The 24,942-nt window shown below is 33.4% G+C and overlaps 1 protein-coding gene across 2 annotated transcripts in view; it reads right to left on the bottom strand.

The window, feature by feature from the left end:
* AGBE (1,4-alpha-glucan-branching enzyme) overlaps nucleotides 1-24,942 on the bottom strand; it is a 68,425-nt gene that overhangs the window by 13,050 nt on the left and 30,433 nt on the right. For both annotated transcript variants that reach the window (XR_004757916.2, XM_035357425.2), the window contains exons 9-12: nucleotides 20,032-20,130; nucleotides 17,286-17,396; nucleotides 10,118-10,289; nucleotides 1,378-1,562 (exon numbers count right to left, since the gene is read on the bottom strand). Coding sequence is in view for 1 of the 2 variants with exons in the window: in XM_035357425.2 (XP_035213316.1) it covers nucleotides 1,378-1,562; nucleotides 10,118-10,289; nucleotides 17,286-17,396; nucleotides 20,032-20,130 (567 nt within the window). In the remaining variant the exon portion in view is untranslated. The remainder of the gene's footprint in view (nucleotides 1-1,377; nucleotides 1,563-10,117; nucleotides 10,290-17,285; nucleotides 17,397-20,031; nucleotides 20,131-24,942) is intronic.

The following is a 24,942-nucleotide window of genomic DNA, read 5'->3' as shown; positions in this document are numbered from 1 at the left end:
AAATTTACAAGAAACTACTGTTTTTGAGGACAATTGACTCAGAATTGGTACACTTAGATTCACAATTAATAAACATTTTACAGTGGGAAATAAAAGAATGAATATTTCATTTGTAAAAAATGTTGGACAGAATGCAAATTTTTTTACGAAAGCATACCTAAATGCAGCAATAACACCACATGCAATAAATTTGTTTAATGATAATACGGTATCCTATTTTCATAAAATACTATAGGATGCAAAGGCAGATATTATTGAATGGGTTATTTAACTAACTGTAGTGATTCATTGAGCCCAATTACACAGTAGCACATCGCACAGAAGCACTACAGGTCCGAGATTCGGTCCCTGGGCTGAGCAAGGTTGACTCAGCCTTTCATCCTTGGAGTGGGTCGACAAAATGAGTATTACATTCGCTTAAGGGCTTAACACCAGGGGGTCCTGTGAAAAGCTGACCACTTGTCCAAGCTAAGATGCACAAGCACCCCAGAGACCACGGTCTAGAAAGCAGATATCAGGGCATGGCCGGCCATGGCTCTCTAAGGTCTGTTTGTGCCACTAAGTTTATTTTAGTTTAGTTTAGTGATTCGTTATCCATGATTTTTTCAAACATGAAATGCAGGTTAATTTATTTTATATGTTGTAATAATCATTTTATGCAAACATGTTTATATTGTGGATCACATTAACTAAGTTTTCATTATTTTTTACATGGAAATTCCCTTTGATATACAAGTGCTCTAGATTACAACAAAGTTTTCAGGATGAATTGTGCTTGGAAACTAATGCACCACAAATTACAGCCACTTACTGACAGAATTAGTCTTTGATGCAAGGATAAATATGTAACATTGATTCACTTCTCTAATAGCAAGGAAATATCAATAAATTTTTCTGGAAATTTGCATCCTACAAGAATGGGTTCATAGAAATGTTATCAAATATAACAGTAGATAAAGGATCATAAAATGAAATGCTCTGAATGCTATGTAGTACATATTTCTAAATGTTAATTACATTGTAAATTATTATCACAAAAAGATATCAGGCAAAGATATATGAATATTTTATCTATCAATCCATGTTGATTTTAGAATTTCTAACATATTTACCGAAACAAAAAATCAAAATTCATATCATACTTAAGGTTACTTAATTCTATGTTATAAATTTTCTTTAAAAAAAGATGAAAAAGATTAAAACATTAAAACCATTTCTTTTATTAGCACTTTCATATAGCGCATTTCTAAAACTTTATTACCATCCCAATGGTCTGAACAATATTGTTATACATGATAAACATACAATTTGTAACATTTATTTTTATTTGGTCGTTTCACAGAGCATGCAGTTATACTGACTATAAAATATACTCACAGGGCCTGAATTTAACCATCGATACTTCTCTTCAGTTTCATTCATAGCTCTATCAAAATTGTTGAGGAACTTATAACGCAACAGCTCATCATCAACCAGATGCCATTGTCTTCTGGCATACTGATAACTTTCATTATTACCAACACGGGGAAAGTCAAGCCATTCTGGATGGCCAAATTCATTACCTAGAAGAAACATTTTACAAAATTTCAATGTTTTATGCTATGAAAAGTAATTTTTAAAAGGATCTGCTGTTTGTTGAACTAAGCAATGGAGCTATTTGTTATTATAGGAATGAATGAAAGACATTTGTAATTATTTTCCATAAGAATCTGACAAGTTCAACCAATGCATATGAATGATACAAATTCCTAACATTTCATTATTTGTAGCATATTTATGTAAAACTTTTAAGTGCCTTTCTCCCCCCCCTCCCCATGTACCTAATAGAAATACAGATACAAGAAAACAAAATTTTAGAAGACTGTAATGCTAAATCCAAGGCAAAATGTCAAAAGCTATATCAAAATGTAGCACTTATAAAAACCAATGAAATAAATTATTCAAAATGATTTAGCATAGTAAGTCTAAAAACAAAATAAAATCATTCTTTTTTTATAAAGCATGATCAGATTGCTAGGCTTACTTCTAACAAAAATTACTGTTCTCTCTTAGAATTCCCAAAATTTCAGAGAGGAACCCCACATGAAAGTGATAATAAATAATATTTTTCAAATGAACAAACAATAGCAGTTGCTAGAAGATAAATATACAGTGAATCTTCATTCTCATAGTTCCACATTTAACATTTTTTGCACATTATCCATAATTGTAAGATCCTGAAATTATTACTGCATTAAAAATATGCCCTCTGCTTGCAATTTTTTTTTAATGCACATCTAATCCGCATTGCGTAAGTTAGCAAAAAAATATCTGAGCAGTTTCAGTATTTAAAAAAAAAAAAAAAAAAATTATAATTATTGATCTTAAGTTAACAAAGCCACAATGCTAACAATCTAAAAGAATCTTAAGAAAAATTATCAAGTAAGGAATTACTTTTTTTTATCAAGTACCTGAACATTTTCCATTCCCATGCCGTATTACTAGTTTTCCTGCTGTTTATTAGCCCTCTTCCACTCTATGATTTTGTGTATCAATATTACTCACAAAATAAAAAATAATTACTAAGAAAATATTCTTAATATAACTAAACTTAAACTTTTGAAAAATATCAGAGTGCTATCATAAATTTCTAAAATAAATAAATCACACTGAGAACAAAAAAATTTATTTAAAAAAAAAAAAGCTGGTACTTTCTTACTATCCCCATCCTTAACCTAACTCATAAGCAATTTGATGAAGCAGTGGGAAACTTTTGTTTGGCAATTTCTACAGTTCATAGATTATGTTATACGCATAAATGATATTTAAAAATATCTAATGACATCACACGACTTCCTTATATGGCCTATTAAATTAAACACAATTTCGCTGCACTTCATTTAAACTTATTTATATAAATTATTCTAACCTGATTGACCGATTCTTCAAAGCAAGTTGAAAATGACATCAAAAACAGTAAATTTTGAAATTAAATATCCTGGTCACTTTTTCAAACTTTCTGTATTTTTATTTTTCATAAAAAGTATAAAATTTTTCCCAGTTATAAGTAAAGGAAGCAGGAGATATAATTAAAAGTTAGATTTCATTACTTATCTTTTTTTTTTTTTTTTTTTTAATTTGGCATTTCCAAAATATAAATATTTTCATCATTGAAAACATTTCTGTAATTGGAAGCATATGACAACAAGCACAACAGCTGTGAAAATAAAGCTTAAATAAGGGCCTTTAAGCCAGGTAAGAAAAAAAGATATATATATATATATACTGTTGCGATTTTCTTTTCTGACACCAGTTGTTACGTTATTTTCTTCCCTCACGTTCGCAAGGCATTCATAGATTTGGAGTGAATAACCACGATGCTACTTGATGAAATATCGAAACACACTTTATTTAGCCAATATTAATCAGGACAGCTCCAAAGTCACGTTTTACAGTCATCGAGGATTTACTATACACTCACTGGAACAATTAGCGGCACAACCTTCAGGTTATCAGGCTATAAGGGTGGAGACAGCTTCACTGCAAAGCACCAGAGCACAGCTGCTGACTCTACTCGATCGTTCTCGGAACTCCACATACTCTCGAGACTCTCCACGCTACAACTCACAATGCACTCGACGATACACAAGAGTATAGCTCTCGACTCAGCACAGTCTAAGACAAAACTCAATGATGCACTAACTCGTGATACACTAAAAGACTCTCTCGATGCACTCGACGACCAACTCGGCGCTAGACTTTAAGACACTCGCTCAATGACTGACTATCAGCTCGCTAGACGAGGCACACACACTAACTGAATGCGGACCAGCAGAGTTTATATAGCTTTCGGCTTGTGTTCGAGAACATTCTGGGCTAAAGCGGTAAGAATTCGTTCCAGAAGGTTTTCCATCCGTCCATGGTATATCGCCAGTGCCGCCAAATGTGGCAACCCGATCTTCCCTTGCTATTTTATGGCAACCCTAAAACTGCTTTGCTGGAAAGCCATCTTACTGTGCCTGTACATTTGGTAATACTGCCCCTCCCAAGGACTGCACGTCCTGGGCAGTACAATCCTTGGTCAGAAGCATAATTCGATACAAACAAAAGGCAATAAACCAAAGAAATAACATAACTAAAGAAACAAACATTTACACTGCATATAAACTTTAAACAGAAACTAAGTAAGAAAACTCATGCAAAAGAATTATAAGTGCCTCTAAGAATGAAAAGCACTAAGTACTATGGCCATAGTATGGGGCTAATCTGTCATAATGAACGACCTTGGGTTTGAAATTGGAAGATTTACGGATCCGTATCACAATGTCATTCAACCTGTTGAGGACTGTATAGGGACCCTCCCAATGCGACTGCAGTTTGGGAGAAACGCCCTTACAACGACTTGGATTCCACAGCCAAACCTTGTTGTTTTCCTGGAATTTATGTTCGGTGGCTCTTCCGTCGTATCTCTTCTTCATCTTGTCCATGTTGATCTGCTCTCGAGCAAACCCGTGAACTGTTTCCAACCGGGCCTGGAGGTATTGCATGTACTCCTCAGACGAGGAGTGTTCATCCGGAGGGCAGCCGAAGAGCAGGCCACTTGGCAGACGGAGATTGCGACCGAAGAGCATCCGATGCTTTCGCGGACGACAATACGGTAAGCAAGCAGGAACAGGGGCAACTTGCGATCCCAGTCTTCTTGATTTTTGGAAACCATGAGCGAGAGGTGGTTCAAGATTGTATAGTTAAACCTCTCCACCATGCCATCAGACTGCTGATGCAGCAGGGTCGTCTGCATTTTCTTGATTTCTAACAAGTTACAGAGTCCCTTGAACACAGCTGAAGTGAAGTTCCTGCCTTGATCGGAATGAAGCTGGAGGAGGGTCCTAAATCTGGACACCCAATTCTGTAACAGAACTTCAGCTGTCGTGACAGCCTCTTAATCTGGAACTGGGTAAGCTTCGGGCCACTTCGTAAAGTAATCCATGACAACGATGATGTATTTGTTGCCATCCATGGTCCGAGGAAAAGGTCCAAGTATGCCGAGGGCAATTCGCTCAAAAAGGCGCTCCTATATTGTATCGCTGCAGCCTTCCTCGGCTACATCCCTTCAGTCAATTCCTGGCTGCGCAAACATTACAAGATCACTTCTCAACATCGTTTCTCAGAAGAAGCATTCTCGGACCTTGTTTAGTGTCTTCATACAGTGGAAATGCCCACCTGTGGAGCTGCTGTTTATTTCCTTCAGAACATCAGGTATTCGGTTTCGAGGAAGCAGCAGCTGCCATCTCTTATTAGTTCCATCGTTGTTTTCCCATAGTCGAGTTAAGACTCCATTTCGGAAGTGGAGTTTTAGTTGCAGGACTGAAAATGGAAATGTCCTGCCACTTGGGTTTTGCACTGGATGATTCCTTTAGTTCTAATATTGGCCTCATGTCAGGATCCGCTGATTGATCTTCTCTAACATTTTCATCACTCCACGGATCTGCATCAGTTGATGTTGAAGATGTTACTTGGTGGATACTCGGATTTGCCAACCTGTACTTAGTCTCGGCTCTTGAACAATGGCTGCAGTGTGCAGGACAAGGCTTCCTGGATAAAGCATCTGCATTTCTGTGGGAGGAGCCTTTACGATGTTTTATCTCAAAGTCATATTCCTGGAGTCTTTGAATTCAACTGGCTATTTGTCCTTCAGGAATCTTGAAATTCAGTAGCCAGGTTAGAGAAGCATGGTCGTTCTGCAATAAGAATTTTCTGCCATACAGATAATGATGGAAATGTTCTATGGCCTTTACGATAGCAAGCAATTCTTTACGGGTGACGTAATAATTGCTTTCTGGTTTGCACAAGCACTTACTCCAATAGGCTATTACTCGCTCTTGACCATTAATCATTTGAGAAAGGACAGCTCCCACACTTCCATTGCTTGCATCTGTGTCTAATATAATTTGTTTTTCGGTCTGGGGATATGCGAGCACGGATGTAGATGTTAATGCCACCTTCAACTGATTAAAGGACTTCTCAGCCCATACGAATTTTTGTTTACTTTCGGTTAATTTATGCAGAGGCCTTGCAATGTTGGAGAACCCATTCACGAATCTTCTCTGTGTGGATACCTTCGGCAGAGATGACGTGCCCGAGACAGGTAACTTCACTGCGGAATCACTTGCATTTCGAAGGACTCAGTTTAAGGTTCGTTGGCATCTCTCAATTTCTGGAACACATTTCTGATATTTTCTGGATGTTCCTCGAACCTACGGCCCACTATAATGATGTCGTGTAGGTAGACCACACAGGATTCGTAAGATAGACCATGAAGCACTATCTCCATCAGGCGTTCAAATGTTGCAGGGGTGTTACAGAGTCCAAAAGGCATAACTTTAAACTGCCAGAGTCTTTGACCAGTAGTGAATGCAGTTTTCTCTCTATCATCGAAATGAATTTCCACTTGCCAGTATCCACTCTTGAGGTCCAGAGTTGAAAACCATTTGTGTCCTGATAGGGTGTCTAGAGTATCGTCAATCCTGGGTTCTCTGTCTGTGGCTAACATTCGCCACTCTCACAGGGATGAAATCTTTCGTAAGGTCTACTAATGAGGAGGCCACTAATACCTCTCTTGGGCTATTTCCAGGGTATTCAATTAATCCAAATCTGAAGCTATTCTTTTCTATGGAGCCGACTATTAATAATTCTGTCATCGGAGGGATGGTGACACCTGTTTTTGTTGTTACTTGGTGAGCTGAGGGAATGCTACTCTTCCTTTCAAACACATTTATATTTTCTTTTGCAAAGCGCATTTTGTTACGTTTAAAGCCCAACGTAAAGTCGTACTTCTGCAAAAAGTCCAGTCAGAGTATTAATTCTTCTGTGATGTTAGCAATGAAAGCTAAGTGCTGGTGGGTCTCATTTTCGAAGGTAATGCTGATGTTGATATTACCTTCAATGGGAATCTTATCACCTGTCACTGTTCGTAAAGTCACACAAGGCGGAGTACAGCGCAACGTTTCGCTCAATTCTCGAGCTACATTTGTTCTCACGATGGTTACATTTGCTCCCATATCTATGATCAGCTTACAAAGATGCTATTTACATATCCTTCAAACAGTCCGTTATCTCTGCCGCTCATTGAAGAGATTTGAAGAACTTTCAAAGGGGCTGCATCTTTGCCTGGCAACCACCGCCCTGTGAGATTGCTGCATTTTAGTTTCCCTGGTTTTGTTTCACAGGAGCTTTCTCCCAGTCTTGATTCATGTGACAGTTCCTGCTGAGATGTCCTTCCAATCCGCAGTTCCAGCACTTGACGATTTTCTTCCCAGTATTGTTTTTATTAGGTTTTCTTAACACCTCCCGAATCTCTCTATTTCTTGTTTTAGTTTCGAGATATCCAAATTTGGATCTTCTATTTGAGCAGGTCTAATATGATGGCGATCTCTTCGAATTACTTGTTGAGCCGACTCAAACTTCATAGCGTAGACCAAGGCAGATTTTAGGTCTTTCAGATCCGCCAATCTGATCTGAGAGCTTTCTGAATTTCCGCATCCTAAACGGCATCGACGAAATGCATCAAAGCCAAATTTTCTCGGACATCAGGTGGACAGTCCGGATATGCTTGATGGGCCAACCTCTCGATGTCAGATGCAAGTTCTTGAAGGCTTTCTGTAATTTTTTGCTGGCGGTATTTCAACTGCAGACGGCTACAGTCCTTTGCACACTTTTCCCAATCGTAATCTCATTTCCAGCGCATTCGAGAGGGCATTGAAGTTTGAAATCTGGTCTTCGGAGAGGACCCCTAAGATGTCAGCAGCATCTCCTCGGAATGACGCAGCCAACTGCAAAGCCTTCATGTGGGAGTCCCACTTGTTATTTTCCGCCACATTTGAAAACTGGGTCTTATATACACTCCACGATGATTTTCCATCGCATGTGCTTAGTTTGATTACCGTATGAGAGTACACTTGTGGAACTTTGAAATCTTCAGCCTCGTTCTTGGGCTCAGTCCGGTTTTCTTTTGAAACATCTACTTCTTCCCAGAACTTTCCCAATTTTTCTTCAAATCGTTCTTCCACAGCTGTTATTTTTGCTCCAGTATTCTCTCTAAGCTCCCCAATCTCGCTTTTAATCCTTTCTTGTTCCACTTCCATCTGTTCGAATTTCTTTTGCATCTTTTCTTCTATGGCTTTTATCTCGCTCTTGATCTCAGCATTTATCTCCTCCTGCCCGGCTTTCATTTCAACTTTCATCTCTCAAGAAGTCCATCAAAGTCCCCATTTCCTCCGCCATGGCTTTCCTCTGCAGGCATTCGCTCGCAAATCCCACTTCTGACACCAGTTGTTGCATTTTTCTTTTCTGATACCAGTTGTTACATTATTTTCTTCCTTCACGTTCGTAGATTTGGAGTGAATAATGACGACGCTACTTAATGAAATATCAAAACACACTTTATTTAGCCAATATTAATCAGGACAGCTCCAAAGTCACGTTTTACAGTCATCGAGGATTTACTATACACTCATTGGAACAATTAGCGGCACAACCTTCAGGTTATCAGGCTATAACAGTGGAGACAGCTTCACTGCAAAGCACCAGAGTACAGCTGCCGAGTCTGCTCGGTCGTTCTCGGAACTCCACGTACTCTCGAGACTCTCCATGCTACAACTCGCGATGCACAAGAGTATAGCTCTTGACTCAGCACAGTCTAAGACAAAACTCGATAATACACTAAAAGACTCTCTCGATGCACTTGACGACCAACTCGGCACTAGACTTTGAGACACTTGCTCAATGACCGACTATCAGCTCACTAGACGAGGCACACACACTAACTGACTGCGGACCAGCAGGGTTCATATAGCTTTCGGCTTGTGTTCGAGCTGGGCTAAACCGGTAATAATCCGTTTCTCCATCCGTCCATGGTTTATAACCAATTTTGTTGCCAAATGGGCGATTCCTTGCCAAATGTAGCAACACTGACCTTCCCTTGCCCTTTTATGGCAACCCTAAAACTGCTTTGTGGAAAAGATATCTTACCGCACCTGTACATTTCATAACAATATGTATAAATAATAAAAAATGGAGGTACACAACTAGATATTATAGTAGTCCTATACCCAAAACTTCAGTGTTCTACATCTAATAGTTTTAGAGCTATGCAAGATACATATTAATGTATGTGCAGACATCACAAATAAATCTACTTTGAATCCATTTTACAATCCATTCTGGAATAACTTTTACTCTGTCTGAGCTTGTCTTTTAAAGCTTAGCTTAAACCATTCCGAGTCCTTTAACCTTCTGTATAAGCTGACATAACGCAAAAATGGATTCGGGAAAGATCAAAATGAATATTTCTATTGAATCTCATAACCATAATTTTTTGCAATTACAATCCTTCCTTCACTTTTCAATGGGAAGTAAAAAGACATTTTAAAAATAAGAAATTTTATGGGAGGGGGGGAATATGTGGCTGTATTTACATTTCCCCAGCTGCTACTCACTGTTCAGAAAAATTATGGTTCAGTTTATGTATGTAAATCCATGTGTATTTAAACATGTGTGTGGTATATGCATGCATGAGTTGGATATTGTCACATGCATACTTAAAAATATATAAAAAAATCACAATTCTATTGAATATTCAAACAGGGGGTGAAAATGATCAGAATGTACCAAACATATTAGTTTAGTTTTCAATTTAAAGAGAAAAGGGGAAAAAAATACTTCAAATATCTCTGTATAAGCCTGAAGGTTCTTTACACAAGTAATTCATAAAATTTAATTTTCTGATTTTATCCTCCAACTTCTCATGGTTTGGTCCCCATGAAAAGTATTTTCTGTGCTGTTTACCACATTTAATGTTCTAAAATGTAGCTACTCACAGAATGATGGAAAAATCAACTTATAACTGCACACATATGTAAAATTTTCTCATAAATAAATGTACATTTCAGCTGGCAATTCTAAAATAACTAAAAGTTATCATAAATGGAAAGCTAAATCAAAGCTGTAGAGAACTTTTTAACAAAAAATTATGAAGTTCCCAAAGGGACTTGAACAAAATTCAAGGGTTTTTGACAATTCCCAAATAAACTAAAATACTACAAAACAGTCATACTTTGTAGAAATGAAATAAGTTTTTTACCCATAAAATTCAGCCATGCTTCGCCACCTAAGGAATGACTGATCAAACGTATTATCTTATGCAGAGCAATGCCACGGTCTACAGTTGGCACAAGTGGCGTTAGAACTGACATAAAATCATACATATCTTTATCCATTAACCAGAAAGCTATGGTCTTGTCACCAACCAGAGCCTGTTAAGTGAGAAGAAAAAGCAATCACTATATTTCATCACACAGATCTTAATAAAATAAATTTTAAAGCTTAGCTTAAACCATTCCATAAAGAAATATTAAATATTATAAAATGGGCATTAAGGTTTTACTATATACTTCAGTTAAAGTAAACAAATTGAATGAAATACTTTTAAACCCTTAATGGTCATTTACTTTTTGAGAAAACATGATAATTTCATTATCTTCAGTTTTAAAAAAAAAAATGATTATTCTAATAATCAATTTTTTTTTTAAACTGAAGATAATGAAAATTTGAATATATCTTGAAAACTAGCATGTAAGCCTGATTCTTGTGAAGAAAAGATTTACCAATTTTGCTAACTGCATGAAAATGCTTAACCCTCTCACTGCGTAAGTTTTTTTTATCAAAATAGGTTCAAAAATTACGTATTTCTTTTAGTACATATTTCAAAGCTACATATATTTTAGAGTTTAAAGTATACAAAAATATTTTGTAAAAGAGTTTTTTTTTTTTTTTTTTTTTTTTTTAATATAGAATTAGATCATAGAAAAAGCTTGTCAGAATACTTAAATTGAAGAATAATGATATAAAAGGAAAATTTTGAAAATTAATATTGGTTAAATTATGATTTATTTTATAAAATATAATGGTAAAACATATATACTAATGAAAATATTTGCATAATGTAATATTTTGCACCACTGTCGAATGTTTTCAATAGAAACTGAATTTTCAGGTTCATCACAATCTGCAGAGGAATCCGAGAAATTTTCATCAGTTTTGCTATCACTTTCTTCAATATACTTGAAATCAGAGTAAGAACTACTATCAGTATCAGAAATATCATCAGGAATATAGGTTATATCACTCGCGAAATGCTTCCGGCCAGACATCTTTGAAGTCTGAAAAGCGAGAGCAAAATGCTACATTAAGTATTCTTGTAATTAAGACACAATAACACGCCGAATAAATACTAATTCAGAAGTCAAACAACAAAAATCAGCGTTATATTTACTAGTCCTGTGAAAATTTTGTAAATATAACACTGATTTTTGTTGTTTGACTTCTGAATAAGTATTCTTGTGTTTTTGGCAGAAATGTGGACAACTAACACCATCTCTTAGCCCACATCTAAATAAACAATTAAACATCACAGAAAAGCTGAAAGGAAACCTTAAACGGGGAAAGAGCAGGTTGCACAGTTAAATAGACGGCAAAAAAATCGTTGCACAAATTTTGCTACATTTACATTGCGCGTGGAAATCGCGGGATGCGCAGCGAAAGGGTTAATAAGTACCCAAGCACTTGCTTTAGTAGCATGAGTTATCCTTGGGCATGAGAAAAATATGTCATTACCAATGTTTAAATGTCGCTCAATTAAGAAAGCTAAGGGGTTGAAACGACCTGTTCTATATTCCACTTTTTATAAAATTCACTCTTACTCAACAGCAGATATCTAAGGATCTTACATCAAAAGCAGATAATTTAGATTATGTTCCATTCATTTCCTGTTGTTCACCGACAGTTTATCAAAAATTGACAAATCCAACAAATTCACAATTTAATATCAGATATTAAAAATTAATTCAGGACATGTATATGATTATAAAAACTTCTAAAAAATTAAAATAGAGGTGCACAGTGCAAAGTCCGAAACCCGGACTTAAAAAATTTCTAGATTTTAGATCATAAGCTTCAATCTAGTAAGACGACATGTAGAGTACAATACAGTATGTTTCAAAAAGAATACACATATTTCGAATGCATATATTAATTAAAGTGTATCACATATGAATATGAAACTTTACACACATATGTACGAGCCTCTCAAGTTCAGATTACAGATGTTACAGATCTTCAATATGTCCTCCATCAGCGACACGAACAATATCCCATCATACTCAAATTCCTTCCATATTTAGGCAAGCACGTCTGTCGTCACTGACGTTATGGCAGTACAGATCCGGTTCTTCACCTCTTTCAGGTTCTGTGGGAGTGGTGATACATAAATGTTATCTTTAATGAAACCCCATAGGAAGAAATCACAGGGTGTCAAATCTGGTGACCATGGAGGCCAGCTGAGACATGCTAAGTCGCCAGCCCCTTGACAACCAATCCAATGGTTTGTTAGAGTTTCATTCAGATAATCAGGCACTTGGTGACACCAGTGAGGAGGTGCCCCAACTTGTTGAAAAGTGAAGTTGTCTTCATGCAGCCTTGGAAACAACCAGTTTTGTAACATAGCGAGATACTGCTGACTGCTAACCATGTTTCCATCAAAGAAGAATGGGCCGTAAACAGATGATCGGTATATTACACAAAACACATTGATTTTGGGCAAATTTCGTACATGTTCAATGCCTGCATGTGGGTTCTGTAGGCCTCAAATTCGAAGTTTATCTACATGACCACTAACATGAAAAATCGCCTCATCACTGAACACGATGCGTTGTGCGAAAGTGTTATCATTGTCAATAGCATCAATAATCTCATTACAAAATGCCCCATGTTTGCGTTTGTCATCAGGACGCAGAGTAATCCTCCGAATGGGTGGAATATTCGCAGATGGTATCGACAGTTTGTAACCAACCAACGTCTCAAAACACGACAAATTGTTGTTGTAGGCAGTTGTAACTCCCGACTGGCACGACGAGTTGATTTTGAAGGACTATGTTGGAAAGCATTTTGAATTCGTGCAACATTTTCATCGGGAACACAAGAGCGACTAGGACTCTTTCCTTTACATACACATCCTGTATTTACAAACTGTCGATACCATCTGCGAATATTCCACCCATTCGGAGGATTACTTTGGTACCTCAACTCGAAACATCTTTGCGCCGTAATCACGGAATTACAATTTGCAAACTCAAGAACACAAAATGATTTCTACTGCGGAGTAGCCATTTTAAACATGTGACGGTTACCACTCAAAACAGAAGACAACTGACATCTAGCAGCTATTAATATAAACCATGTATTTGTTTCGCCAATAGACGAATCGAAGCGCAATGATCGATAGTTTGGACAAAATAACACTTTGTAATATGTATATTCTTTTTGAAACACTGTGTACTGGGATTTCATACCCACGCACAATCACTCAAGAGCCGAATGTGCGATCCTGAACAATATCAATACAATTTCAATTAATGAAATGCCATTGGCCCACGATAAGACTCCATAGCCAGGAGATGTTTGAAAATGGTATGCAGGAATTCCAATCAGACCTGAGAAAAATCACATTTATGACACACCTGCTTCCTTTTGTTGAATGTTGCATTCTCCATTCCTAGATATAGGGTGCTGGGAAGTTTTTTTATTATTTAATTCTATTTATTTATTCATTTGGCTAGTGGTCCAGAGCAGCGGTGGTCCGTAAAAACTTTGTGATGGTCCACAGAAAAATTGGGATATTTATATTTTTATAATGATTCAGTTTAAAAAATGATGAGTAACAAAATCTATTATGGAATATGGATTATAACTTTTTTTTTTAATTTTAGCTACTACTTTTAGCGAAATTCCTTCTGAATTTAGTGGAATAAGGGATGATTATTAAGTTTACAGTAATTAAAAATTGGCAGCATAACACTTTCAGTTTATTGATATTGCTTCGTGTTTGCCCATTTGCTCTTGCTTTTTGTGATGTTCCTTTTCAGTGATATGGAAATATGAAGCTTTCTGTATAAGAGGTAAGACTTTTGTACTTTTCATATAAATTTTCAATGTGAGCGAAATATGTGCATCAGTGAGATGTTAATAGTGTTTTAATTGTTACTCATAATCAGGGGTGCAGCCTGAATTTCCATAAAGGCATGCTGCTGTACACCAAAATTCTAAAATTATATTAACAAATGAAAATTAGAATTACATGTATTGGAAAATTGAATATTGTTTTTGCGTATTAATATGTTGTTTTTAAGGTCTGCTTTACGGGGTTTTTTTTAATAACTCATATTAGTAGTCCACCAAATATAAAATTGTATATGTAGTGGTTCCTGAAGTTCTAAGGGTTGACAACCGCTGGTCCAGAGCACAGATATTAGATGCCCAGATTTTGGACTTTACAATACACAGCAGACTTTTAAATCTCTTTCCACTAATTCATAGCTCTGTTTAACTATATAAAAAATAAATACATCATGCTTCTAACATATTCAGTCAAATCTAATTTGGGAAAATTATTTTACATAAAGCAAACTGAGATTTTGAGCTAAATAAATATTTCTGATAGAAATTTATTGGGTACTCTTCTCCTAATGGAACTGATTTGTGTATATATACACATACATACATCCATACCTGTAAATGTGAGCACATACATACAATATGACCCCACTTAACGCTGTTTCATTTAAAGCATTTTTATTGGAATAGTGGGATTCCCTGAAAACTGCATGCAGCATTGAGCTTCCCGCAAATCAAAAGTAATTTATCTGCATTACTTCTTTTCTGCAATGTTACACAAACTTATTTTTATTATTTCAAACATTTGTTGTTGTTATTGTAAGCATAAATTTATGTAATGTTATGACTGATATAGTGATAATTATTATTTTTAGTTTTTAATATAGGTGATAATAAGAAACACGAAAATAAAGTGACAGAAAAGTATTTTGCTAAAAACTAAAATGCAAGTGCTTAGAAGATTAGATAGTGGTGAACGTCAGTGTCAAATTGGTTTTGCATTGAACTTGTCAACTTCTACAATAAGGACAATTCTCATAAATAAAGAGAAAATAGTGTTATCAGCAACTACAACTAGAATAACCCGTTCTAGAAATAATAATATGACAGAAGAGACGAAAATGGATTCTCAACAAAATTGAATGCAATAATGCCATTAAGCCAAGCTTTGATAATGGGAAAATTGAGAAGAATTTTTAAGCACAGATTAAAATAGGTAACACAATTGAAATTTTCACTGCAAGTTGAGGATGGTTTAATAGATTTAAACATCGAAATCATATCGATTACAAAATAAAGATCTTCATAACATATAGATTACAAGATGAGCAGCAAATGGAGATAAAAAAGCGGTGGCTGAATTCCCAAGGACATTAACAACAATAAAAGAATAACTGAATGAAGCAACAATAAAACAATAACTGAAAAAATCAGAAAATTGAAAATACAGAAAAATCTGAATGATAATGGTGACTTAAAATTTTAATTATTTCTATATATTAATTTGTTATGTTTCAATATTTGTAAGAAATAAGTTTTACTTTGTATTGTTATAAAAACATATTTAATGAATTTAAACTACTTGAACAACTTTTTTATTTTATACCCGTTTTCCCCTAACCACCTCATTTAATGCTATTGCATATAATGCTATACTTTGATGGAATGTAACCCCCACATTAAGCGGGGTTTCATGATATAGTAAAACCTAATTGAAGTTGTGGCCATTTATTTAATTTACTTAACATTTAATTTTATTTTGAAGCAACTTTTTCTATTGCTCTTGCTTTCAACACATGCTTTCTTGCCAAAATGTAAATAAGTTAGCATGTGTTTATTCAAATCAGGTAGAAGTTAGTATTTATGGGAAAGTTTTGGAAGATGAATTTTGAGTGTGTTCTGCCTGCCATGAAGGCTATGTTGCTATATTTGATTTACTAGAGATTAGATTTCTGTGGCGTTGAGCACTTCTTGCCATTAGGCTTGTTTATGTAGACTTTTGAGTCAGAGATAGCCTATGCATTAAGTAACCTGTGAAGCCATTAGGCTAAACTTAAATCCATTTTAAGTTGCTCATTATCCTTTTTGAGTTAAGCCAAAAGTGTTAACTAACATGTTTACTAAAGTTCTGTGAACATTAATGGAGTTATTGAAAGGTTCTTTACACCCTTCTCTGGACTTTGTCATACTTAAGATTTTGGGATAACTCCCTACCATTCTACTAAGATCTAGTTTGTTTATACCACCAAAGAATATGAGATGTTATACAGTAAGTAAAATATGCGAATTTCAATGCAATTCAAAGTTATAAAAATTCCATCACAGATATCAAAAAGAATAAGATGAAGAACATGAAAAAACGGGGGGAAAAATCAGAGGCTTAAGGATAATATAATCTATATTAATAAACACAACAATTACTTGCAATTAGATAAGTACAAAATACTCTGGGACCTCTCAACATCTAAAGTCCCATAAATAAAGTTGAATTAAATAAATTTATACAGACAAAACATAATTTTTTTAACATGACAGGAAGGTCTTGGTCTGCTTAATTATAGCAAAGCCTTAAGGGCTATCTGCCTAAGAAGAAGGATACCTTTATGGAGGATTTTCTAAGGAAAACTGGCTCGTATGCACGTTATAGATTGGGGAAAACCACGAAAATGGCCATGCAGCCAGCCCATTCACAGGATTCAAACCTCAGACTGAATAACTAGTTTTGAGCAACTTTACTGCTTGCCTGCTCGTGGGCCATGACAGGAAGGTTTAAATCATTATGTTATATCTTGCTGAAAACCAGGATGTCACTTATTTTATCCAAAAATTTCTTGCTAAGACCGTATTAAATTTTTAAATTTTCGCCTATATATAACTAGCATAGATGTCTGGCCACTTTGCATTAAACATTGTGTGATCTCCACATGATTTTTTGAAATTTTCAAATTAAAGATTCTTGCAAGAATTTATACTTGAAGTTTTAATAATTTGTTAAAATTTCAGCTCTCTTCAAACAAGAATAGTTTAGCTCCTTGAAGAAGAAACAATTTGTTGCTTGATCTCACAAAATTGATAGTTTTCAACAAAATCTACAGCAAACTTTTTTTTTTTTTTTTTTTTTTTTTTTCCCTGGCCTAATTTTACCTCTTAGGTCTCTTCCAGGAATATTAGTGATAATACCTTACCTTCAAACATTTTTATAATGAATTCAAGTTTAAACGTCATAGAACACTGTGTACATACATTATGTACAGTAATTATTGTACTGCAACATATTTTTAAAATTTTCCTGTATATAATACCTGATCATGTGATTCCGCATATGCTACAGTTCTTTCCATCCACCTACGGTTTGTTAATGTATGTACTATGTCTCCGATATTCCAGTCTTCATCTTGCTTTTCTTTCAGTAGCTATAAAAAAAAAGCTCACTTAGATTGAGTTAAATCAAAGCATTATATAAAAATTTTTATTTCTCAAAGAAAGAAGTGAGATATATAGTGTAAGAAGGAATGTATGTAGTAAAATTAATTAAGTTTAAAAATTATTTCTCATTAGATTTAACAGTCAGTTATGAGTAAGCCTTGCAAACTAATGACTATGAATACACTCATATGTTAATTTCCAATCTTCCGTGTTAAGTACAGACTAACTCATAATATGAGCAGACTTGCTAAACTCAAAAATAAGAATACTTTTTATTGACAAATTATTTTGAAACAGTAAAAATAAACAAAAAAGAATTTTTTTAAGATACTAAAACTACTGTCTAACTTAAGTCTGGAAGTGCAGCTTATTAGTTTTAAATGCAGTTAGTACAAAAGCACTCATATATTATTAGAAATTTATCATTGAAACATTTTACAGAATAATAATAGCTTCATTTGCTTTCATTATATTGTTAACAAGAATAACAGGCTTTGCTTTCTTCGGTAAAGAGGTGTCACATATTTCCTCACAGCAGTTGCCATGTATATATTTTTTTTTCTAATATTACTTTTTTTAAATGTATCATCATGCACATAGAATGTAAACTTAGTTACATTTTAATGCCAATACTGAAAATTTTCTCACATTCTCCACTGTTGTATACTGTAGTTGAGAATTGTCAAGAGGGACAACATTATTTAAAGAGTTTGCTACCCTTTAAAATTCTCTATTAGCACTTTTCAATTTTCTGATTAGACCAACTATCAGATATTGTTAATTCTATAATTTTAACAAGATTTTTTAATTATAAATTGCAAAACTGTGATTGCAGCTTTGCTGTTGCAACACCAATATCTTCATCTTTGAAAACTAAGCAAAGTACAACTGAAATGCTATTAAAAATATCTCACAGTATTACGTTTTTAAGTATATATATATATATATATATATATATATATCAGAAAAAGATGCAGTTGCAAGAGAATAAAAACAATTCCAACTTTAGCGTGTAAAATTATTTCACTGTGAATTGGAAATTTACACAGTATGTAAGCACTCATTCAGCAGAAATAACTTCTAGTATGTAAATAAAATTTCTTTTTATTTTCAGTTACAGACTCCTTTACTACTTTGTTAGCTGCAGCCTCAATTGACAAATAAATCCTCATCTATTTTTTTCCCCTTTCGATCTTTTATTTTACTACAATTCTCAATATATAGAACCAAAAGAGAAAACAAAACGTGTTTTTACAAACTTTGATAAAATGTCTCAAAACAAATCATAATTACAAAACACAAAGTATGAATTAATGGATTTCTTTGCTGCAGAATGGCATCAAGAACAATGAATGATGGTAACATGGAGTGCATGCAAAAACAAAAAGCTTCATTATCGTCTGAAAACAAAACATAAAAAATCTTTCTTTCACAAGATAAATTTACAGTAACTGACAAATGTTTCCCTCATTAAGCAATTTTTTTTCTTTTTCATTTATATCTCTATATCAACTTTACATTTATTTCTTGCTACATTATTCTGATAATTGCCAATTAAAATTTTCATTTTTTAACAAGTTACTTCTCACACTTATTTTTATCCAAGTATATAGCAGCCATGTCTTCATTTAATTTAAGTATTTTATATCTTAAAATGGAACCTTTTATCTTGACTCTGGAAATATTCACTTCTTTTTTAAAAGATGTCAAGGAAAGAAGTAGGATCTATTGGTTCAAGATTCAAAACAAACATTTCTCTAAAGATAACCAAGATATGATAGATGTGTGATAGATACACATTTTAAATTTTTTTTTCTTATATCAGTATAATGCAGCTGCTGAAACTTTTTAAATTTTTCTTTCCTCTTCCCGAAACAGAAATAAACATCAAACACAAATTCATCTATATTTATTTATAAAGAAAGTGCATTTTTTTTCCAACTATTAAGTTTAAAAAGTGACGGGTATATCCAATAATCTGCAAATCTTAATTACCTTTTGTTAAGATGATTGCAACATTAGTGCACTTTGAAAGCCTACTTTCAGTTTCAGAATCATCAGAAAGCAGATTATTTTTCTTCAAAATATTTCATGTCACCATTGCAGTTAGTGTACAGCTGTTCCCGTTCTGAGCGATGATTATACACAATGCATGTTTTCTTCAGATTTTACAAGTCCTTAATAGTAGGTAAAAGTATATTTTTGTGCTTTTATTTAAGAGTAACAATAAATAGAAAATAAAGCAAATTCAGACATTTCCGTGCTAATAGTTTACAGTTAATATTATTTCATTATTATAATTCACAGACAGAAGTTACCTCCTTGAATCTGGAATCAATTTAACCCTTCAGAGACCCTGACTTTTGGGGAAATATTTTCTCCTTTTGTCTTAAATGTAAAAAAAAAGTATGATACAAACACGATACCAAATGAAGAATTGATTGATTACTTTCACCTGTATTTCATCCTTCATTTTGATGTAAATATAGCATGATTATATTATTTTCAAATGATTAACTTTTGGTTTTTAGCATTGTTTTTAACTCTTTTTTTTTTTTTTTTTTTTTTTCCAAGTTCCGTTTTAACATAAAAAAAGTTAATGCAGTTTCCAAAACTGACTACCTCAATCCATTTGTCCGGAATTGCCATTCCTAACCGATAATCAAACCCTTGGCCACCTTCCGTGACAGGTCGGCATAGAGCAGGCATTCCTGATACATCCTGTTAAAAGACAAATTTAAAAAACACTCAGATAATTAAAATAAACATTTCTCTCAACACTCTGTTATTTACTTAAATAATGAAATACTGAAATCATTAAAACAAAAGACAGTTCTTTGAGAGCAAAAATCTGTGAATATATATTCATAAAGAGTTATGCTTATACAACATTTACAGCTTTTATAACCCTCCAGTCACCCATAAATTTACCCCTGAAACCATACAGAATGCGAACGAGAAGAGTTTATTTTCTTAGTCATAAATTCCAAAATGGTCCTACCACTTTGTGCATATTTCTATTATATTGCCTTTAAAATATGAACCCATTTTTCAAGATTATGTATCTGAAACAAAGAGTCAATATGGCAACATGATTGATCATATCTTGTGATTAAAAGTATTATACTAATGAAAATGATATTGTGCATTAAAAAAATCAAGTCTTCAATGTGCTGAATAACATAATACCAGCAAGACTCACCATTTCCAATGCTTGCAATCCTTACTCATGTTGCTGCATTAGTGCTATTGCAAGTCTTTTTGGAATAATTTTTTTTTTTTTTTTTTTTTTTTTTTTTCCTGGATGTTTCTCATTAAAAGGTTTTGTTTCTCATTTTCTCCATTTTCCAATAATGAATGACAAAAATATAGCATTAATATCACATTTCATGGCCTTATGTCATTCTGAGTAATGATCAGTTATTAGCCAGGTCACTGCCCACATCATTTTGGGCAATAATCAGTTGAAACTGCATGTTCAGCACCATCATGGCCTAATGATATAAGCTTGGGCACGACTTATTTAAAATGAAAAAAGAATTAACTTGAAATTTAACATATCACTTACCATTTCCCTCGACAATATATCACAACATCACATTTATTTCAAATATATAACCATATTTTTTATTTGCCCCATATTAAAGAAAGAATGACAATCCTTAAATATACCAGAACATATATTTCCAAATGCTTAGTTATGTGTGTGTGTGTGTGGCATGAATGGCTGGAAAATTAAAAATAAGAAAAACTGAATCTTAATAGAACTCTGACTTCAAAGACAAGTTTAATGAAATTTTTCTCATTTTTGAACATCAAGTTTCTCTTGAAACATACATATGTCTTTTCATAATTCTTTACAGAGTATACAGATTATATGATACTTAAAGAGCAGACAACTTTTTTTTAATATCTTTTAATCTCAAATGAAAAATCCCCTTTTTATTCAAGTTACAGCATCTAACTCAAAACATCTTAAATACTCCTATCTATTCTAGATTTCAGTAGATTTGGAACAAATTACCAATGCTTTGCAGCTTTAACCACTTGACCGTTGGTAGGGTTCTTTATATATTTTTACATAATCATAATAAAAATTAAAGGATAATTTTAAAATTGATGTTAACTTAGAAAGGCTGATCAAAATACCACTGAGTGAAATTATTTATAGTAATCATACACTATTGAACATGAAAACCTACTGCTATGCAGATATTTGTGTTCAGAAATAAGATGAATGTCAACAAATCATAAAAGAAATATGTTCAACATCTTTATCTTGGTTAAATGAACAGCTGTAATTTAGAAAGTAGTCGAACATTAATCATGTCAGAAAGATATCACTTAGATGAAAGCCAGTAATATGAGAAGTCAATAGAGTCTTGATAGCCAAATATTACACAAAGTATGACTACAAGAATCCACAGTTGCTTTTTCAGTTTGGGAAGAATTAGTTATCCTGCCAGTCAGTCATTTAATGGCAACTGTGGCATATGAAGATCATAATTTGTCACAACTCATATGAAGAAGTGCCTCTTGTAGTAGCCTATGATATTCACATAACCAGACTTATTGCTTACCAAAGACTCCATAAATATGGCTTTTATATGAAAAGACCAGTGTGTTGAGAACTGCCTTTTGCTCTCTTCTGCAGGAGAGTATATAAAATGGAGTCATTTTCATCATTAATAAAATCAGGATAGCTGGATCTGAGTACTGGTGGCATATGAACCTATGTTAAGTTTAAATAATAATTCACCTTTTGTTACTACTAGAGACATGCATTTTAGAGATCATTCATAAACATTAAAAATACAATTTTAAGTAATAAGTGAAACCTGGTTTATAATATAACGAGCTGGAATTGTAGTGACCACTCCCCCCCCCAAAAAAAAACACCATTAAAAGCAACTAAAATTTTTAAGAACATAAACAAACACTGGTACTGTTTATTATATTTTTCTCTACTAAGACTACTTAACCCCATCGCATTTATTTGTAATCATTAAAAACAATCATTTTAATTTCATTAAAAGTGTAAAAAATTGAAAATACTATATAAACTAAATATATTTCCGTCAGAAAAACTACTTTTTTTTCTTTCTGGTTATCCATATACCTCCCTCCAAAATATAATCACAGAGCAATGCAGTATGTCACTGAAATAAGCTATCCATGATATTACCAAAATATACTTAAGCAGCAACACAGATATGCACACATGCAGCAGATAAAAGCTATTTATCTCTTCAAATTCAACTATCACATTTTTTATTAGTGTTAATTTTTGTTGCATTCAACTACTTTTCTTTTTCCCCCTTTCTCCCCCCCCCCAAAGAATTGTGATAGGACTGTGAAGTTTCATGGATGATGAAACAAATATATATTCACAGAATGCATTGCATTTCTTCAGAAATAAGGTATTTTGTTCATCAGCAGAGAATGCAAAATTTTGCCTTCCATGAAAATGTATAAATAATCGAATTTCATGGATCAAAATTTGGGTATGAAAAATCCCCTTTTTATTCGAGTTACAACATCTAACTCAAAACATCTTAAATGCAATTCTCTATGGGTTTAAAACAGATCACTGAGCACATGAGGTGCAGGACCAAGTTATGCATAATGCCAAGTTTAAGCAATTCTCTTGTTTTTAAAGCTACTTAATGAATTGCTGTGTACCTGGGGAGTACCTGTGTAAAAGTGCAAAAAAATAAATAAATAAATGTGTAATTTAAATAATAAGCAAACATACTTATTTACACCCTTATTTATTTAGAATTAATGTAAAATTATTTTAAATAAATAAGTGTGTAAATTTATTATTATAAGTATTTCTTATGTTTTTAATTTTGTGAATTGGTTGCTATTTAATGGAATTCTTAGCAGGGCACCATTTTTTAAAATAGTTGTCATCTTTTGCATCTTGGAAAAAAAACAGCTGCCTGTAGTTGGCAATTCTGTAGGAAAGGGATGAAGATAATCAGAAATTTTTCTTCTTTTTCTATGAAAAATAGTTTTCTATATGTTTCTGGAAATTTATCCTTACCTCTGCACATTTTAATGATTCATTACGTTCTTGAACTAATTTAAAAAATTATTCCATCTCCAACCAGTGCACACTGAAATTACACATTGGTTGCAACTAATAAAAAGATTATGATTTCAAAAACATGTATAACTTTGACAACATGAGTCATTGTTACTATTTAATGTACAATAAATTGTTACAGTTTAGAAATTCAAATGCAAATTAAACAGAGCATAAGAGTGATGCAATATACCAATGATTCAGTTTAGAAGAAAAAAATACTATTAATGATAAACAATTCATTATGACCAATATGTTTCATAAATGTCAATATGTCCAAGCTGAAAGTATAATGGTATTCAAATTAAAAATCTTAGATGGATATATTCTGTTCAATAAGTAAAAACAATTACCATATATTCCAGCATATAACGTGCACTTATAATGCAATAAATAAGATCAAAATTTAGGGGTATTCATTATACACCGGATATGAAAATGACAGATTTAAAAATAAAGAAAAAATAAGCATACAAAAATTAAATGTCTAACATGTACCTAAATGGTATTTATTTAAAAGAAATGACATACATTATAAACTTAAAAATTTTCATTATCAGATAACATGAAAAGTTCATCATATTTGTCTTCTATTATATCTTCAGTTACATCATGGAATTCTGTTTCATTTCACCATCTCTGTTACTCTGGTCCATAAATAAATAATCATCTTATATTTCACCTAGACTCTCAGATATACTACATTTTTTAAATGACTTGAATTATGTCAGATTTAATGTCATTCTAGACTTTTATTATCCATCACATACTATTTTTAGACTGCCATGTGAATTTGGCCTTCTTTTGTATATGTTTTTTCATGTTCCACCATCCACGAATTCTATTGTTGTTTTAAATTTCTTTGAATGGTTTACTCACACACACACACACACACATCTAAAGACCAAACTAATTCTGTTAATCCACCTCGAATACTGTCTAGTCTATATTACACTTTCTCAAAATTTTCTTTATATTAAGCATAAAATGAAATTTGAACATGTTTTAAACTAAAAGACTTTCTGGATTTTAAAAAAAAAAAAAAAACAGGATGGTTTTGCCAAACATTTCTTAGACCCAGTTTCCCACCATTTTTGCCCATCCACCCCTTCTTTGTGAACATAAATGATAATACTGTTAAGTATATTACGGTTCCACATCATCTTGATTTTAAGAGTAACCATGGGTTTTAATTTTATATTGTCCATTAAGCAGGAAAGCTTATGGTAAGATGAGATTTTTCTTAACCTGATGTTTTTATATGAACTGCTTTTGTTCTTTTCACACCAATTGTGTTATTTCCTATCATATCAAACATTACAGCATTTTCATTTATGTTTCCAATATGTGACAGTAATTTTTTTTTCCTTCATAGGTCAATAACATATTTCTAGAAAATTATCAATTTGTTGTCGAAATCTTTTGGAAGCTTTAGCAAAACT

Source organism: Stegodyphus dumicola, chromosome 3 (genome assembly GCF_044657685.1).
Source record: "Stegodyphus dumicola isolate Sdum_Otavi_A_Nest chromosome 3, ASM4465768v1".
Classification (NCBI taxonomy): domain Eukaryota; kingdom Metazoa; phylum Arthropoda; class Arachnida; order Araneae; family Eresidae; genus Stegodyphus; species Stegodyphus dumicola.
This window is presented reverse-complemented; position numbering and strand designations above follow the sequence as displayed.